The sequence below is a fragment of the Rutidosis leptorrhynchoides genome, chromosome 6 (genome assembly GCF_046630445.1).
Source record: "Rutidosis leptorrhynchoides isolate AG116_Rl617_1_P2 chromosome 6, CSIRO_AGI_Rlap_v1, whole genome shotgun sequence".
Lineage (NCBI taxonomy): Eukaryota > Viridiplantae > Streptophyta > Magnoliopsida > Asterales > Asteraceae > Rutidosis > Rutidosis leptorrhynchoides.
Window position 1 is genome coordinate 8,139,791 of NC_092338.1, and position 21,088 is coordinate 8,160,878.

General features: G+C 33.9%; 1 protein-coding gene across 1 annotated transcript; it reads right to left on the bottom strand.

The window, feature by feature from the left end:
* Positions 1–15,564: 15,564 nt before the first annotated feature.
* LOC139851295 (cyprosin-like) lies at positions 15,565–19,925 on the bottom strand. The gene is made up of 13 exons (XM_071840319.1): positions 19,590–19,925; positions 19,445–19,505; positions 19,233–19,327; positions 19,033–19,145; positions 18,781–18,949; positions 17,506–17,545; positions 17,356–17,420; positions 17,018–17,131; positions 16,850–16,914; positions 16,599–16,752; positions 16,155–16,274; positions 15,936–16,024; positions 15,565–15,649 (listed from the first exon to the last, which is right to left on the bottom strand). Exons 1-13 carry the CDS (start codon positions 19,923–19,925, stop codon positions 15,565–15,567), a joined length of 1,506 nt encoding a protein of 501 aa, XP_071696420.1.
* Between the last annotated feature and the right edge of the window lie 1,163 nt (positions 19,926–21,088).

Here is a 21,088-nt window from a genome sequence, read left to right on the forward strand (position 1 = left end):
CCAAAGTCGACAAAAGAGCTACGCTGACATTAAAAGAAAAGATATAGAATTTGAAATTGGAGAGATGGTCATGCTTAAAGTTGCACCTTGGAAAGGCGTTGTTCGATTTGGTAAACGAGGGAAATTAAATCCAAGGTATATTGGACCATTCAAGATTATTGATCGTGTCGGACCAGTAGCTTACCGACTTGAGTTACCTCAACAACTCGCAGCTGTACATAACACTTTCCACATCTCGAATTTGAAGAAATGTTTTGCTAAAGAAGATCTTACTATTCCGTTAGATGAAATCCAAATCAACGAAAAACTTCAATTCATCGAAGATCCCGTCGAAATAATGGATCGTGAGGTTAAAAGACTTAAGCAAAACAAGATACCAATTGTTAAGGTTCGATGGAATGCTCGTAGAGGACCCGAGTTCACCTGGGAGCGTGAAGATCAGATGAAGAAGAAATACCCGCATCTATTTCCAGAAGATTCGTCAACACCTTCAACAGCTTAAAATTTCGGGACGAAAATTATTTAACGGGTAGGTACTGTAGTGACCCGAACTTTTCCATGTTTATATATATTAATTGATATTGATATTTACATGATTAAATGTTTCCAACATGTTAAGCAATCAAACTTGTTAAGACTTGATTAATTGAAATATGTTTCATATAGACAATTGACCACCCAAGTTGACCGGTGATTCACGAACGTTAAAACTTGTAAAAACTATATGATGACATATATATGGATATATATATAGTTAACATGATACTATGATAAGTAAACATATCATTAAGTATATTAACAATGAACTACATATGTAAAAACAAGACTACTAACTTAATGATTTTTAAACGAGACATATATGTAACGATTATCGTTGTAAAGACATTTAATGTATATATATATCATATTAAGAGATATTCATACATGATAATATCATGATAATATAATAATTTAAAATCTCATTTGATATTATAAACATTGGGTTAACAACATTTTACAAGATCGTTAACCTAAAGGTTTCAAAACAACACTTACATGTAACGACTAACGATGACTTAACGACTCAGTTAAAATGTATATACATGTAGTGTTTTAATATGTATTTATACACTTTTGAAAGACTTCAATACACTTATCAAAATACTTCTACTTAACAAAAATGCTTACAATTACATCCTCGATCAGTTTCATCAACAATTCTACTCGTATGCACCCGTATTCGTACTCGTACAATACACAGCTTTTAGATGTATGTACTATTGGTATATACACTCCAATTATCAGCTCTTAGCAGCCCATGTGAGTCACCTAACACATGTAGGAACCACCATTTGGCAACTAGCATGAAATATCTCATAAAATTACAAAAATATGAGTAATCATTCATGACTTATTCACATGAAAACAAAATTACATATCCTTTATATCTAATCCATACACCAACGACCAAAAACACCTAAAAACACTTTTATTCTTCAATTTTCTTCATCTAATTGATCTCTCTCAAGTTCTATCTTCAAGTTCTAAGTGTTCTTCATAAATTCTACAAGTTCTAGTTACATAAAATCAAGAATACTTTCAAGTTTGCTAGCTCACTTCCAATCTTGTAAGGTGATCATCCAACCTCAAGAAATCTTTGTTTCTTACAGTAGGTTATCATTCTAATACAAGGTAATAATCATATTCAAACTTTGGTTCAATTTCTATAACTATAACAATCATATTTCAAGTGATGATCTTACTTGAACTTGTTTTCGTGTCATGATTCTGCTTCAAGAACTTCGAGCCATCCAAGGATCCGTTGAAGCTAGATCCATTTTTCTCTTTTCCAGTAGGTTTATCCAAGGAACTTAAGGTAGTAATGATGTTCATAACATCATTCGATTCATACATATAAAGCTATCTTATTCGAAGGTTTAAACTTCTAATCACTAGAACATAGTTTAGTTAATTCTAAACTTGTTCGCAAACAAAAGTTAATCCTTCTAAATTAACTTTTAAAATCAACTAAACACATGTTCTATATCTATATGATATGCTAACTTAATGATTTAAAACCTGGAAACACGAAAAACACCGTAAAACCGGATTTACGCCGTCGTAGTAACACCGGCTGTTTTGGGTTAGTTAATTAAAAACTATGATAAACTTTGATTTAAAAGTTGTTATTCTGAGAAAATGATTTTTATTATGAACATGAAACTATATCCAAAAATTATGGTTAAACTCAAAGTGAAAGTATGTTTTCTAAAATGGGCATCTAGACGTCGTTCTTTCGACTGAAATGACTACCTTTACAAAAACGACTTGTAACTTATTTTTCCGACTATAAACCTATACTTTTTCTGTTTAGATTCATAAAATAGAGTTCAATATGAAACCATAGCAATTTGATTCACTCAAAACGGATTTAAAATGAAGAAGTTATGGGTAAAACAAGATTGGATAATTTTTCTCATTTTAGCTACGTGAAAATTGGTAACAAATCTATTCCAACCATAACTTAATCAACTTGTATTGTATATTATGTAATCTTGAGATACCATAGACACGTATACAATGTTTCGACCTATCATGTCGACACATCTATATATATTTCGGAACAACCATAGACACTCTATATGTGAATGTTGGAGTTAGCTATACAGGGTTGAGGTTGATTCCAAAATATATATAGTTTGAGTTGTGATCAATACTGAGATACGTATACACTGGGTCGTGGATTGATTCAAGATAATATTTATCGATTTATTTCTGTACATCTAACTGTGGACAACTAGTTATAGGTTACTAACGAGGACAGCTGACTTAATAAACTTAAAACATCAAAATATATTAAAAGTGTTGTAAATATATTTTGAACATACTTTGATATATATGTATATATTGTTATAGGTTCGTGAATCAACCAGTGGCCAAGTCTTACTTCCCGACGAAGTAAAAATCTGTGAAAGTGAGTTATAGTCCCACTTTTAAAATCTAATATTTTTGGGATGAGAATACATGCAGGTTTTATAAATGATTTACAAAATAGACACAAGTACGTGAAACTACATTCTATGGTTGAATTATCAAAATCGAATATGCCCCTTTTTATTAAGTCTGGTAATCTAAGAATTAGGGAACAGACACCCTAATTGACGCGAATCCTAAAGATAGATCTATTGGGCCTAACAAACCCCATCTAAAGTACCGGATGCTTTAGTACTTCGAAATTTATATCATGTCCGAAGGAGGATCCCGGAATGATGGGGATATTCTTATATACATATTTTTAATGTCGGTTACCAGGTGTTCACCATATGAATGTTTTTTATCTCTATGTATGGGATGTGTATTGAAATATGAAATCTTGTGGTCTATTGTTACTATTTGATATATATAGGTTAAACCTATAACTCACCAACATTTTTGTTGACGTTTAAAGCATGTTTATTCTCAGGTGAATACTAAGAGCTTCCGCTGTTGCATACTAAAATAAGGACAAGATTTGGAGTCCATGTTTGTATGATATTGTGTAAAAACTGCATTCAAGAAACTGATTTCGATGTAACATATTTGTATTGTAAACCATTATGTAATGGTCGTGTGTAAACAGGATATTTTAGATTATCATTATTTGATAATCTACGTAAAGCTTTTTAAACCTTTATTTATGAAATAAAGGTTATGGTTTGTTTTAAAAATGAATGCAGTCTTTGAAAAACGTCTCATATAGAGGTCAAAACCTCGCAACGAAATCAATTAATATGGAACGTTTTTAATCAATAAGAACGGGACATTTCATTATACTCTTCCATGATTGAGTCTCCTGAAATTGCCATCCACACATAACCTTTTCGATTAAACCACTACTTGTGATGCTTTTTATGATGGTTCATACTCCATTATTCTTCTTAGCGTTTCGTGGTTGTTGACGGTGGTCTTCATCGTTCCTGTTTTTCGGAGAAATTAAACCCTTATCGCCTCGTCTTCTTGTCCATCGACCACCAAACCACCTTGGCCGTTCATCACCGAAGTCGCCAATGTTTAGATAAGTTTATCTCCTTTATGAATCCGAATTCTTTTTCTTAAGATTTATCTTTTTTTTTGTTTAGATCCGAGTTTATTTTCAGATCTAGTTCTGTTTTTCGTTTATATATTGTTTTTGTGTTTTAATAGCATTTCCTTGTCGTAACTGCGTTTATTTTTTTCAGAGCTGAGTGGTTGTGTTTGTGACCGACGTCTTGTGTTGCTGGAACTCGTCGTCGTCGATGGTGGCTTTATTGTTAATTTCTATTTTTTTATAGTTTAGGATTTGTTAACTTTTATTTATTTAAGTATTTTTTGTTTATCAGTTTGAGGTTTTTAAGTTTTTATTTGTTTATCAGATTTGTTTTAACATCTTGTTTTTGGTTCTTGATTCAAGATCTTTGGTGATTTTTGTTTAAAGATCTTTGTTAATTTTTGTTATTCTTGTTTCAAGATCTTTGTTTTTATTAATTTAGTACCTATTGCTTTGAAAATCCACATTTTTTTGGTTTCGCATCTTTTTCAGATTTTGTTGGTGACAGTGGTACTGACGGTGGTTGTTGCCCGAAGTAGTCATCTGTGGTGGTTACATACGTCAACCGATAAGGTTATGATGGCGTATGCCGGCGGTCATTGTTGCCGGAATTCGCTCCCGTGGCGGCTAACTGTGAAGGAGGTAGTTGATTTTTGGTAGAAGCATGTGCATTAGCAACTTGTATTAAGTGTGCTAAAAATAGTACCAACATCAAAGAAGGGTGCTAAAAATGTGCATTATAAAGTTGTATCAAGAGCATTAGGAATTGTAATTTGCACCAAGTGCTTTATGAGGTGTAGTGTGCATGAATGAGTTGTACTAATTGCTTGTAGAGTAATAATTTTTACTGTTCCTAGTTTATGAGTTTGAGATAAAGGGAGTAATAAAAAAAAACTGTAGCTATAGTATAACAGTAAAAAAGTGATATGTGGCGGGTCTCCATTGGGCTTCCATTTACGCAATTATAAAGGGAGTAATAAGAAAACCAAAAAAAAAAAAAAAGAAGAAGAAAATACTGTAGCTACGGTATGACAGTGAAAAAGTGGTATGTGGCGGGTCCCCGTTGATCTTCCATTTACGCAATTTAGTATATATAGTAATTTGTGTTTGCAATATCCAACAATCATATACGGAGTATCACTTAAAAAACGAATCTTAAACACCCCTTACAAAATTAGAAGAGTTTATCAAATTGTTAATTTATTTAGAGGATATTATTGTTCTTGGTCAATGTTCCATGTCAATATTTGAATTTCAATATTTGTGTTGTTGCTCATGTGGTAGTGGTTTGTCTCTCTTAGCGAGAGGTCAGGAGTTCGACTCCCGTGGGGTGCAACATTGTACACAATGTTGCCCCTTTGCCCTTGAATTCCACTAAAGGGTGTCTTTAGCACATCGCGTTGCGGGGTAGTGGGGGAGGGGGTTTTTACCGCTCATGCCCTCGGATTGGGCCTGGTTTCCTTCTGTGTAGCAGTTGGGGGCAGATTATGCAACTGCAGGGAAAATGGGAGATGAACGCGTGGGTGGTTAAGTCTCCCCTGGGTGATCCCATACTGCTGTTAAAAAAAAAGATAATTTAAAATGAAGTAGAATAGAATATGGTGAAAGTGCAATGGAGATTACTAGTCAACTGGTCACTTTGTTTTCTTTGTATTTGTTCTATGATTTGGCTTGGTCTTTTTGCAAGAAATTTGAAACATGTGTAAATATAAATGTATAACCCATACAATATAGAATTAAATTTTAGGGCTTCTGTTAGTATTTTATTAGTGTTTGTGCATTTAGTTTTAAGGAGGTTTGTTTGAACTTTTTTTGTAAATATTTATACGAGCTTTCTTCCATTTTCAACATCTCAATTTAATACTTACATATTTGTACCATTAAGCAAATTTATATACCCATCAACTTCTAGTTTTTATCTTTGTATTAAAGTATTTGGTACCAAATATCTCTTCGGGCGATCAAATTGTAGAAATGCTAAGAAAAACCAGACTACATTACATTACACTTTCAGGTTATAACAGATATGAGAACATATCAATTTTTTGAACACAATGTATTAGTTCACAATAACTTGATTATGAACACTAAACTCTCAATAAACAATAGATACAAATTATATGAACAAAATTGAGAGAACACGAATGATATATAATATGAAAGACAAAGTAATCGTGCTTGAGAGATACAAAATACAATGAACATCGTACCCCTATTTATACAAGGTTAAACCAAATCTCCAAGATTTGGTTTCCAAAACTACTTGACTAAAAGATAGGAAAAGATAAACTAAAACTTATTAATATTCTAAACAAATCAGTGTTTATCTTCTAGAGATAATATCAAATCAAAACGTGATCTTCTAAATATTTATCCAGATCTCCAGAATTCCCATAGCTTCTTTACCAAGTAATTAAACCGTTCACACAAACAGATTCTGCAACTTGCATCTCCAGACTCTAACTTCCAGACTCTAACTTCCTGCAAAACATTTTGACTCATCAGATCTTATTCCAACAATCTCCCCCTATCTGATGATGTCAAAAACTACCCTTTCTACTTCTTCAGTTTTGCAAGCTCTTTTTCGATCAACCTACATTTGCTCTTCATTGACTTAATGCTCTTCAACATAAACAACTTACCTTCCAAATGTTTCAACAATTTAACCCGAAAAGGATGATTCTGTTTATTCGTACACCTAGTTAACAGTCCAAGCAACAAGTTAATGTCAGCACCTTCAAACTGCTCTACTCTAATCAGCATCCTTTGGTTTCTAGTCGTTTTAATCATCAGAGCATCTAGATATTCAACATAACATTCATCAATGAACTGCAAATGTTCTGGAACAGAGTATCTACCAACATGTCCTCTAAATCTTCTCTCTTTCATCTCCAAATTGAACATACTACAGAAAACTTCATAGTCCTTCGAGCTAATAAAACCTTCTTCAAACACAAGATGAACTAAATTACAAACTTTCTTAAACACTTCATCAACAATTTCCTTATCTCCCTCACATCTTTGAATACAAACAGCCAACCCTCTCCATTCACAAAAACCAAGTCTCAAAATATGACTCACTTTCACCTTTATTCTTCTATCAGACAAATGGGTCATGGTTAATAACAAACTCACCTCAGTTTCAATCTTCACAATCTCAACACTGACAACATCTCCTTCATACCTTTTAAACCTAAACCTTTTATTCATCAAAGACCTCAGCCTCTCTTGAGCAGCAGCAATATCAAGAACACTTTCTTGACCACCAACTATAATTTGAGTACCACTTTCACCAACATCGGTTTGAACACCAGATTGATCAACACTAGCACCACCCTCTTCAACATTCATTTGTACATCCTCACCTGTGTCAACACCATCACTTGTACCAACATCTGTACCTGTTTGATTCACACATGCAACAACTGCTTGATCATGAATTTGAGAAACTTGAACACCAACATCTCTAGCAATAACTCCAGCATCAACCATTAAAACATCAACAACAGGTTCAACAACTCCAGTTTCAACTTGATTTTGATTAACAATCACCTCAGTTTCAGTTTCCATTCTTTCACCATCATTACTCTCCCCCTCAACCTGTAACTCCCCCTCAACGTGAGCTCTCTTTGATTGCTCCCCCCTCAACATTTACAAAACCTGCATCTGCAGTACCTGTACCTGCATCATCTGACCTCTTTCTTTTCTCCCCCTTTTTGACATCATCTAAAGGCAGAGAAGATATGACCTTTCAAATTTCAGTTTGTTGATTTTTGAGGGAACAAATATCAGAAGCAAACCCAGTAAAGCATTGTCTCAGTTCATCAACACCAACCATCCTTTTCTCCAGCTCAGCCAACCTGTGATTAATTTCTGCAACAGACCCTGAATCACCTGCACTAGACAACCCCTGCATATCCCCAACCAACCTCCTTACCTCCAACAACTCATCTTTTGATACAAAATTATTATTAAAGTTAAGATTATTAATCTTAGACTGCACACCAGAGAGCTTGTCATCAAACTCCTTAGCCAACTTGGTCAAAGCCTGATGAAGGCCAACCATAGTGACTGGTGCCTCAGTCTGAGATGTAGTGCCAGAAGATAAGGGTAGGGTTGGTATGTCCTCACAGCCTTCCTGTTGTAAAGAAAGCTGATCCTTAGACATAGAAGCTTTTGAGGCCTGTACTTCATCCTGTGATCTGAATGAAGCATTGGCAGCCTGTGCAAGAATGTGTAAGGATTGGACATTTTGAGAGAGAGGTGGCAGACTGATGTCTGAGGTAGGTTTAGCCATAGATTGGTCTTGAGTTTGGTTTGATAAGTCCAGGATTGAGACTTGAGTTAAGTTATCTGAGGGGGTTGGCTCAGTAACTGTAATGAGGTTATCCAAGCTCACTATCCTAGATGGTTTAGGCTGGGTTAAAGTACTCCCCTCACCAACCTCTAGCAGAGGTGATGGAGTTGCACTTGCAGCACCTTGCCTAATAGATGTTTGATGTGCATCTATGGGTGCTGGAACAACTAGGTTTGCAGACATGTGAATATTCTCAGTATGAGCTGGTGAGCTCACAAGGTTGTTTAATGAAGAATTTTGTTCTTGAGCAGTGGGAGAAGGTGGGTTTGAATTGAGTGGGATTTCCTCATCCATCCCTTCTGTCTGCTCTGTCTGTGTAACATCATGGGATGGAGTATACCGTTAATTCCAATGATACCAAAAAGGCTCTCGTTATTGGTTTTAGCCCCAATAAGGCTCTAGTGTGCGGTTCATCCGCGGGTTACAAGCTTGTGTATTCAAAGTTGTTCCCTGTTTCGAAACAACCACACGTCGAGTAAAATTACCGAGCCAACTAAACCCGGTGTCGGTGTAGGGCGGAAAAGATACTCGAGAATGGCAATTTGTACAATCAATTCAATTCAATTCTGCGGTAACAACTCAGACTTCGATTGCTCAGAATCTGCAGGTTGGTCTGTACGGTCAAGATTGACCCAATGCATCATAACAGAAAGTTATCAAAAAGATTGACACAATCATTATCAAATTAATACTCCTGACCAAAATTTTCAAAAAAAATTACCATTAACTCCCTTCATTAATACCAAATTTGACCCTTTTATTTTAGGAAATAGAATAAAGAAAAAAAAAACTTTAACCTAAAAATGAAATTTAAAAAAAACTTTATTTGACTGAAGAAGGAAACAAATTTATACAAAAAAATACACTTGAGTAAACTTTCTCAGACTCTGAACAATATTACGTCACCCAGACTCTAAGAAAATAATTCAGACTCAAGAAATTTCATTACTGGACAACATTTCAGCTGATGGATTTAACATTCCAAGTTGTCCAAGAAGATAAAAATGCCTTTCTTCAGGAAGTGCTTTAGTGAAAATATCTGCCAATTGATCTTTTGTGCCAATATGTTTTAACACCACTTTGCCTTTCTCAACACAATCTCTTATAAAATGATGTCTGATCTCTATGTGCTTGGTCCTGGAATGAAACACTGGATTTTCAGTAATAGCAATAGCACTTTCATTATCACACATGATTGGAGTTTTGGTTAATGATAATCCAAAATCCAATAACTGATGTTGCATCCAAAGCAATTGAGCACAACAACTCCCTGCAGCTACATATTCAGCTTCTGCTGTTGAAGTAGCAACTGAATTCTGCTTTTTACTTGACCAGCTCACCAATTTGCCACCTAACAATTGACAACCACCAGATGTGCTTTTTCTGTCTAACTTACAACCTGCATAGTCTGCATCTGTATAACCAATTAGATCAAACCCTGAGTCTTTAGCATACCAAAGACCCAGGTTAGGAGTACCTTTCAGGTATCTAAAAATTCTTTTCACAGCCTTATAATGAGACTCTTTAGGATCTGACTGATAACGTGCACACATACATGTAGCAAACATTATATCAGGTCTACTAGCAGTTAAGTATAACAAAGATCCAATCATACCTCTATAGGTTGATTGACAAGTTGGTTTTCCAGATTCATCTTTATCAAGCTTTTCAGAAATACTCATTGGGGTTCTTAAAGTGGAACAATTTTTAAAACCAAACTTAGTAAGCATATCAGAAACATAATTACTTTGGTTAATAAAAATACCCTCTTGACTTTGCTTAATTTGAAGCCCAAGAAAATAGTTTAGAGTACACAAATTACTCATCCTATATTCTTTTGACATTATATCTGAAAACCATTTTCTCAAAGTTGGATTAGTAGACCCAAAAATAATGTCATCAACATAAATTTGAACCAGTAACACATCACCTTTCTCCTTTTTGATGAATAGAGTCTTGTCAATAGCTCCTCTAGAAAATTTCTTTTCTAGAAGAAATGTTGACAGAGTATCATACCAGGCTCTGGGAGCTTGTTTCAGACCATACAAAGCTTTCTTCAACCTGTAAACATGCTTTGGAAACTTCTTATTTTTGAAACCAGGAGGTTGTTTCACATACACCTCTTCTTGCAAAATACCATTCAGAAAAGCACTCTTCACATCCATTTGAAACACCACAAAGTCTTTATCTGAGGCATAAGCTAGAAACAATCTGATTGCTTCAATTCTAGCAACAGGAGCAAATGTCTCATCATAATCTATACCTTCTTCTTGTCTATACCCTTGAGCCACCAACCTTGCTTTGTTTCTAACCACAATACCATCTTTATCAACCTTGTTTCTATAAACCCACTTAGTGCCAATTGCAGTTTTACCTTCAGGTTTTGGAACCAATTCCCACACATCATTTCTTTCAAACTCTGTCAATTCTTCAGTCATAGCTTCAACCCAATCATTATCTGACAATGCTTCATCTACTTCTTTGGGTTCAATGAGTGAAAGAAAATTTGAGAAGAAACAATAATTAGCAATTGCAAAATCAGACACAGGTGTCTGAGATGAAGAACCAGTTTTAGGTAAACCAGTAGGATCTACAACATAATCTTCAAGATGCTTTGGAATAACAATATTTCTAGAAGATTTTCTAATAGGAACAACAGGATTCACAGTAGTATTGGAAGGTTGATCATCTTTATGAATAACAATTGGCTCATCTTCTTGTTGAACTTCTTCAGTGAGAGCATTATCTGCAGAATGTTTCAGTCCAGACAAATTAAATTCATCTGTCTCAGACTCTGAATCTAGAGTCTGAGTACTGTTACCAGAAATTAAATTTGACAATTCACCAAGTGCAGAATGCTCAGAACTAGAGGATTGATCCATTTCAATGGGACTTTCATCAAAGGAAACATTAATGGATTCTTCAATCTTCATCCTCCTCTTATTATACACTCTATATGCTTTAGACACAGAAGAATAACCAATAAACACACCTTCATCAGATTTTGGCCTCATCTTTTCAAGCTGATCCCTTTGATTCAAAATATAGCACTTACATCCAAATACATGAAAGTAATGAATAGTAGGCACCTTTTTATGATACAATTCATAGGGAGTTTTGCCATGTCTCTTCACAATTAATGACCTGTTTTGAGTATAACAAGCTGTATTGACAGCTTCTGCCCAGAATCTGAGTGCAACATTTGATTGACATAACATGGTTCTGGCTGCCTCAATAAGTGTTCTATTTCTTCTCTCAGCAACTCCATTCTGTTGTGGAGTTCTAACAGCTGAGAAATTTTGACCAATTCCAGATTCTTCACAAAATTCAATTAAAGTAACATTCTTGAACTCAGTGCCATGGTCACTTCTCAATTGTTTAACAAGAACACCTTTTTGAACCTGCTCTTTCTTGATTAAATTAATGATTTCTTCAGGAGCATCACTCTTTGCAGCTAAAAAGATAACCCAGGTAAACCTTGAATACTCATCAACAACAACCAAAGTGTATCTTTTCCCACCTAGACTACTAGTGTTCATTGGACCAAAAAGATCCATATGAAGCATATGAAGTGGATCACTAATAGTAGCTAGGGATTTTGAGGGAAACTTTGTTTTGGTTTGTTTACCCATAATGCAAGCAGAACAAGGTTTATCTTTCTTGAAAGGTTGCTGAGGCAAACCTCTAACAAGCTTCTTTTTGGAAAGCTCATTAATATTTTTAAAATTCAGATGAGATAGCCTTTTATGCCAAAGCCAATTAAGTTCTGGAACAGACTGAGAATACAAGCATGTTTCAATTTCAGAATCAACAGAATCCAAATCCAGCATATACACATTTTGAAATCTCCAGGCAACAAGAGTTGGTCTTCCTTTAGGATCATAAATAATTCCAGCTTTCTTTCTTATTCTGATCTCACAATCTTCATCAGCAATTTGACTCACACTTAGCAGATTATGCTTTAACCCTTCAACTAAAGCAACTTTCTTGAATGACACACTTCCAGCAATAACAGTACCATAACCAATAGTTTTTGCAACAGAATTATCACCATATCTCACAGAAGGACCCTTTTCTTCTACAAACCCTACAAGATGCTCTTTGCATCCAGTCATGTGTCTTGAGCAACCACTGTCTAAATACCACTTATTACCCTGCTACACAAGACACAAGCAAAAGAAAAATGATTAAATCTTAGGGGGAACCCACTTTGCAGTGGGTTCAGATGGAGTGTATTTAACTCTCCATACAAAAGCTTTGTTACCAATCCAGACCAACTTATCCATCACTGTTTTCAAAACACCTTTATTTTCACAAACTTTAGGTTTCCATACCTTTTTAAAATTTTCAGGAAAACAAGATGATTTTGAGAATTTTTCTTGACCCTTTAATCTTTCACTAAGCTTTGAAATTCTCCTTTTCAGTTTTTTAATAGTCTTAGCCTGTTTTGACTTTGACTTTCTTTTAGTTGACCATTTAGGATCTGGACAAGTGACACTATCAGAAGATGATTCAGTATCACTTATGCTACTTGATTCTTGGGTGTCAGATTCTAGGTCAGAACATACACTTTCACTTTTAGAGACTAAACTGTTAGAGTCTGAAGGTTTCAATAGTTCAGACTCTGATGGATTTCTACAGTCTAAAATTATAGTCTCTGAAGGTTTAACAGGTTCTAATGATTTTACAAACTCAGTTGATCTTACAAAAGCATTAGTTAAAATTTTTCTCTCACCATCAAATTTTATAAAAGTATTTGGTAAAATGTCAGGCTTAAATATAATAGGATCAACTTCCACATTATTATCTAATGTGTAGTTTTCACCAAGTATAGCTTTGACATCATTTGGTACTTGCTTAGCAATAGCATCAGAATTCTTTTTGGAAGAAACACACCAAGATTTGCAAATATTTTCATAATGGTTTGCCTTTTTAATTGATCTTCCTAATTCAGTATTTAACCGTTTAGTTTCTTCTGAATATGCCATTTTGTATGTGTCAAGTTCTACCTCACATTCTTTTAATACTTTAATTTCAGCATCTTTATCTTTGATGGTGTTCTTAAGCTCAATGATCTGTGTTCTTAACCTGTCACTATCTTCTAAGCACCAATTGAAATCAAGCAACAAATACTGAAACATTCTCACTTTTTCATTATTAAGATAGTTTACAAAGTTTTGTACCTTATAGGCAGAACCTTTGTTACAAGTAGAGTCTTTATCCATCTTCTCAATAGCTTTCAAATCTTCCTCAAACTTGCTAGACTCACTATCCTTTTCAATTATAGCCATCAGACACTTATCCTCTTCATCATCAGATGATGAATCTTCATCTTCCCATGCTTCTGTGTACAATGCTTTCTCCTGTTCTTTATTCTTCAACTTTTCTGCTTCACCTTTCATCTTCTTGTACTTGAGTTTATACTTTCTTGCTTTGTCAACAGGTTCGTTGAAACTTGAACCTCCTTCACTCTTGGACCAGCAATCAGCAGCTATATGACCTACCTTGCCACACTTGAAACATTTAGCTTTCTTTGGATCAAAAGAACTCTTGCCTTTACCCTTCTTAAAACCAAACTTCTTCTGCTCAATCCTTTGAGTCAAAAGAGCCACTTGACTTTCCAGATCCTGAATCTCCTCATCTACATCAGAATCACTATCATCAGAGGTCTCATCACTTTCAGAATCAACCCTACTAGAGTAACTAGAGAACAATTGCTTGTTCTTCTTAGTAGTAGCTATCAATGCAGCTTCTGGATCTTTAACAACTCTCTTAGCATTGATCTTGTTCTTCAACTGTGATTCTTCAAAGTTTGACAATATGCCAAACAACTCACTTAGTTCATAAGTGTCTATCTTTTCACTGATTACCATTGATGTAATCACAGATTCAAAGTTTGAAGGTAACAGTTCAATGAACTTTTGACACAACACTTGTTGTGTTTTCTCTACACCAACACTTTCAAGATCATTAATCAGAACCTGGAATCTTGAATGAAGATCACTCAATGATTCTTTAGGCTGAGCAGCAAAATTTTCATAACACCTTATCAGATTCTTTTTCTTCTGAGTCTTAACAACTGTGACACCTTCATAGTCATTAAGCAAGAGATCCCACATAGCTTTTGCAGTTTTAGCATGACTGATCTTCCTGAGAATTGGAACAGTAACACCATTACCTATAATACTTCTTATCTTGCTATCAAGCTTGAACTTTATGGCTTCTGCTTCTGTCCACTTATCTCTTGGTTTTTCACGAAGATAAGCAGGTTGAGCAGAAGCAGTACTTGTAGCAGGAACAGCTTCAACCATTGTACCAGGTATAATAGGTCCTACTGTAAGGACTTGTTCGGCATCTTCATGAATCGAACCAAGAAACCATAGAACTTTTAGTTTCCAGGTTGCAAAGTCTGTGCCATCGAAAATTGGCACTCCTTTACCAGCCATAACTGGAGTTGGGATGGTACTGGAGGACATCTTTGAACAATATATGGATCGTTTTAAGATTACCGAATTGGATTTACACCAAACCCGCTCTGATACCAGTTATTAGTTCACAATAACTTGATTATGAACACTAAACTCTCAATAAACAATAGATACAAATTATATGAACAAAATTGAGAGAACACGAATGATATATAATATGAAAGACAAAGTAATCGTGCTTGAGAGATACAAAATACAATGAACATCGTACCCCTATTTATACAAGGTTAAACCAAATCTCCAAGATTTGGTTTCCAAAACTACTTGACTAAAAGATAGGAAAAGATAAACTAAAACTTATTAATATTCTAAACAAATCAGTGTTTATCTTCTAGAGATAATATCAAATCAAAACGTGATCTTCTAAATATTTATCCAGATCTCCAGAATTCCCATAGCTTCTTTACCAAGTAATTAAACCGTTCACACAAACAGATTCTGCAACTTGCATCTCCAGACTCTAACTTCCAGACTCTAACTTCCTGCAAAACATTTTGACTCATCAGATCTTATTCCAACACAATGAATGATTCCGTTTAACACATCATACTTTTTCAAGAACTAGGTCACTTTATTATATATATGTCGACAAACTTAAGGGTACATTCGAGTGATATATTTATTGTAACATTTACAGATAAATATGTACGTTTATTACAAAAGAAAGAAATATCTTAAGCTGATTCTGCAAACCCAACTTGCGAATTACCATAATCAAACACCGTATGGTACTTACCCATGAAAACATCTCCCAGGATCCTGCATCAAAAATCTCATATTATTTCATCTATCAAAAATGTCCAGCTAAAACCATTACAATGCAAGTCTAAATTACGAGTGCTTAACAAATATTTTAAGAGGTTGTAAGCATTTATATATAACTTGGGTCACTTTCAACACATTAAACCCATTTGACATATTTCAATATTGAGTAAGTTTTTTTCCCTTCAGAGTTGAGATATAGACCCATGTTAACCAATTTATAATGGATTATAGTTACCACCTCAAGGATACACATGATGGCATCAATAACAAGTGATCTTACCATAGAGGTCCGCGAGGAGGTGGCACATCAAGAGCAGTAAATCCACTTATGCATTGAGCTTCTTCTCCCTCACCGACTTTAAGGATGTACTGATTGATCATGGGAGTTTAACAAATACAATTATACATATACACAATCAGATACATATAAACATTCAAATAAAAAAAACTTAGTAACACATACAATGATAGACATGTGAATTGAATTATATATTATTACCTCTTCAGGGGAGAGAACAAAATTTTTACCGCCAATAGTAAACGAAATATTGGGCATGGAGGAAAGATTGTTGCAGTCAACCCCAGATTCTCCCATTGGACTAGGAAAGCGTTCACACAGCTGAAAAAATGTAAATGCTTAGAATGTACGTAGTAATAATCACTGAAAGATCATCAATGATAAATTTATCTCGTATCTTTTGATAAGAGGTGAAAATTATTGTTGTCCAATTTTTGATATGATTACAATATTTATGTAATTTCTGTGGTGAACTTACTTATGCATAAATGGTTTTGAAAGTTTTATACGTTCAGTTACACTTTGGAAAACCTTCGACCCATTTGACCCATTTCTTTTCAAGCTATTCTTTACATGTTCGACCCATTAGATATAAATATTAATCCAAATGCGAAACATTTCACATTTGGTTTTCTAATTCCTCACCTGATCAACATGGTGAATTATTTCTTCTTCACTCTCATTTCGCTTTATCTGATTTTCCATCCAAACAACCGCCATTTCACAGAGATTACACATCTGATCATGTACGCTTGATGATTTTCCATTATTCTTGTTAACCACAGTCTCAATTAGCATGCTGTCAAAACATACATGTTAGATAACTGTGATATATAGACGAACAACAATACATGTGACAAATCAAAGTACCCAAAGTAAAAAAACATGAAACTCACTTGGTATGATGAGAGCCATCAAAGGAGCATAAATTCAATTCAGAGCAGATTTTTTCAGGTTTGGTCTACAAAAATATCAAATGGAATATTACCTTACTTATCCAAGTAAAATTCCATTAATGAACATGTGTAGCACCAAACAATTTTACATAAATTTAGTATAAGTACCTCAGACAACAACATGTCAAGTATAGTCTTTCCATAGTCATCGACCAATGTCTTACATTGTTGGTTCATAACACCCGCAGTGCCAATGGCTTGATTGATTTCATTGATAGCTTTCTAAAAAGGTTGTATATAGTTAAAGGGTGTTGTTAGTCCCTTGTTGTACAAAATAAGAGGATAAGCAAACATACAAACATTGAAAAATGAAGAATGGTAAGGTTAGTGAAAGGTCCATTCAACTAAAATGGTAACATACACCATAAATTGGCTTGAGACATACAAACAGTACTACATAACTGAAATTTATTCGTCCAATTTACTTCACAAAGTAGTATACATACCGTTGGACCAGCCAACAAAGAGGTTCCAGAATCAGCAATTGCTGCACACCCTTCGGAGCAAAATCCTGAAATATACACGATGGTCTGAGAGATCTTATAGGATGCAAAATTCTAATAATCTTTAAATTCACAATGATTTAAGAAAGTTACCAGTTGTGTTATCATTGATAAGGACGTCACACATGTCAAACTATAACAAGAAAAAAGACTAAATAAGATTAAGCTTTATAAAGAACAATCTCCTTGAAATTGTTAAAGATAATATCCGTATTACTCATCGTTCATTATTATTCCTAGTATATTAGTATTCTAGTTTACTTTAATTCCATGAAATTATCCGCGTCCTTGGTTACTAGCCTTGTACCCCATTATATATATATATATATATATATATATATATATATATATATATATATATATATATATATATATATATATATATATATATATATATATATATATATATAGTGGTAGAATCAAGAGGGAAGTAACCAATCGGGGGAAGCGGGGGAAGCAAAAACTTTTTTTTTTTCGTTTTTTGGAAAAACTTTGTTCACGAACATTATAGATGAGATGAAAATATGAACATTTAGTAGAGACACTTTGTGATAAATGTTTTTATTTTGGCGGAAAAACGCTCGAAGAAGTAATATATAACAATTATCGTGTTTTTCGAGCGTATGTTGAGGTTTTAGCTATTGGGGTTTAGATATTAGGGTTTATAGGGTTTAGATATTAGGGTTTAGAAATTTAGGGTTTAGGGTTTAGATTTAGGATTTAGATTGAGTTTTTAATATGAACGGTTTAGAGTTTAGGGTTTAGGGTTTGGTGTTTTGGGTTTATGGAATAAACCCAAAACACCAAACCCTAAATCCTAAACCCTAAATCAGGCTAAATTTTACTTCACAAAACATGGAAAAAAAACGTTCATATTTTTCACGAACAATATTATCTTGAATGTTATTTTTGTCGATCGTTTTCCCGCCTAAATAATAACATTCATCACGAAGTGTCTCTTCTAAATGTTCATATTTTTGTGTGATCTTGATGCCGGAAAAAAAAATCCAAAAAAACGAAGAAAAAAAATTTTGCTTCCCCCGCTTCCCCCCGATTGGTTACTTCCCCATTGATCCTGCCATATATATATATATATATATATATATATATATATATATATATATATATATATATATATATATATATATATATATATATATATATATATATATATATATATATGGTTTAACCACTAAAGCAACTCATTTGCATATTTTTCTAAAACTATCATACTTTGTGTAAGAGTAAGTTTATGTGGGAAAACACATTCTGTTCATGTAACGCTCTAATCCTTAATTTATTATATTTGTTGGGGTATATACCCCTTTACCACACACACACTCACACAAAAAGCGCAAGAAAACTTGCCTGCCAATAGCCTTTATGAGTGACTGGGACAAATGTGTGTTCACCATTAAAATGATTGGGATCAACCCCACCAAAAACAAGTTCACCCCCTTCAACCTCATCAGCATTGCGATTAAGCCAGAATGAAAATATAGGTTCATTAACTAGACCTTGCTTCACCATGTTGTACCTAACATGATATACAAAATATATAATAAACGATCAATCATGAAACTTTAAACAAAACTAATCAAAATTCAGTGAGTAAATTACCAAACAGGATCAACATCTCCCACAGAGATCTCTTTAAATCCAAGGCCGAGTATACCGTCAAATTTGGCTGCTACGAAAGTGAACCCCGGTTCTTTAGTTGCCTCGATAAAATCCTAACAAAAGTAAAATGTCAAAACAAAGAGACTTAATGAATATATTGCGCTTATTATGTCTACATTTCACAATTTTATAAATTTAACCTGCTCTTTAACAACAAGATCACCAAGCATGATAGAATCTTGGCTAAAGAAACCTGAGATTGAACCACTTCCGTACTGAATTGCAGCAGATTTCCCTGAATTAAAAAAAAAAAATGAAACAATTATAAGTTCCAAATAACATAGTGGACAAGTGCTCATATAACTATAAGTTTTTTAACAAAAAAAGTGGGAACCTGGAGCGGATATCATACCGTTTTTCTTATAGGAACTCGATTGACCAGATTTATACTTTTGATGAACAAAGCAAGCTACCTGATATTTATTGAAACACAAAGACAATGATATACAAAGATAAGAAAACTATTGTGAGTTAAAAAAACATTAATAGACACTCACTGATAGGTAGCACTTTGAAGAAGGGACCCACAGATTAGAACTTCCGGTGTCAAAAATCACAGTGAATGGTTGAGGTGGAGTGCCGATACCAATCTCACCATAATACTGAGCATCCATATAGTTGTCGAGCGGAATATTGTCGATGTCTGAATCATTAAAATATTTAAGGATACCATAATTTGTTGTAGAAGGTCGACCAAATAGGTTTAGTTGGTTGGATTTCATCTTTCTAAGTCCAACTCTAACCAAACCATTATTAGGAGCCGAAGATGAAGTAGGTGACAGAAGAAACAACATGAACATCGAAAGTAAGCTCGCTTTGATTTGTGTACCCATATCTACAGCATAGATGAAGCTTTCCTTTTAGAATACTTGTTTAACATTAGAAAACATAAAGAATTGCAAACTGAGTCAATAATTTCACTTTAATACAAATATGAATATGCATGGCTGCTTTATGACAGCAAGAATGAGAAAAAACAACTTTTCAAAGAGAATGAATGCTGAACCATTCAGCACGTTTGTTTCCGACCTCTGAATGACATCTCGTGCTGAATGGTTCAGAATTCAATGATGAACCATTTAGAGTAAAAATACTCTCTTAACCATTAAACACCTAAATTTTATGACATATCCTCTTTAAATTATATCAAGAACACTTATACAGAACTATATTGTTGTTTTTATTTATTTATGTAAAAGGTTAATAAGGTAATTTATATTATTCACATTGTTCATTCAAAATGATTATTAAAAAAAGTTAATGTCATTCAGTTTTATCACACCCTTAGTCATTATAAACCATTTATAATTTTTAATTCGATTACAATGAACTATAATTAAGTAATTATGAGTATAACAATGCAATTGATAAATCATTTTTATACAAGGACTAAACACTAAATCACAGTTAAAAGACCATTAAAGCACAAATGATAACTCTAGCTATAGCAACTAAATTTCAAGATCATGTATGTATTCAACAACAACAATACCAAAGCACAAATGATCAGCAAATATATTAGTAAAATCAATAATTAAGCAATAGTATATATGTATAAACATGAAAAGCAGAAATGAAGTGACTAAATACAACTGATAGGTGTAGAATGAAGAAGCGTTACCTGCGTGATACAGAGAGAATGTATTTATGAAGTGTGAATTAGATCAAATGCGTCTAACGAATTATGGTGGGCAGTTTCTTCGTGCACTTAAGTATGCACTTAAGATGTCTCTCATTCTTCTAATTTCTCTATGTATTTATAATTTTACACATTTCTATATAAACCCCTTTCAGGTTATCTATTTTGTCAATTAGCACCCTTGTTGTTTCCGTGTTTTCCAGTTACTCCTCATTGTCCATATTCATTGTCTGTGATTTTAATATAGGTTTATGTTTGTGTTTTTCAGTTACCACGGTGTCTTCGGACATGTGTAAAATGTTCAGTCGAACAGAGTCCGAAATTTTAGGAGCCCAATATTTTGTAACTATATACAGT

Excerpts from the sequence above, each read along its gene's own strand:
- LOC139851295 (XM_071840319.1), bottom strand. The coding sequence starts at position 19,925 with ATGGGTACACAAATCAAAGCGAGCTTACTTTCGATGTTCATGTTGTTT. Across the intron at positions 19,328-19,444 it reads GAGTTCCTATAAGAAAAACG|GGAAATCTGCTGCAATTCAG; the intron begins GTATGATATCCG and ends TTTTTAATTCAG. Across the intron at positions 16,915-17,017 it reads TTGACATGTTGTTGTCTGAG|ACCAAACCTGAAAAAATCTG; the intron begins GTACTTATACTA and ends ATATTTTTGTAG.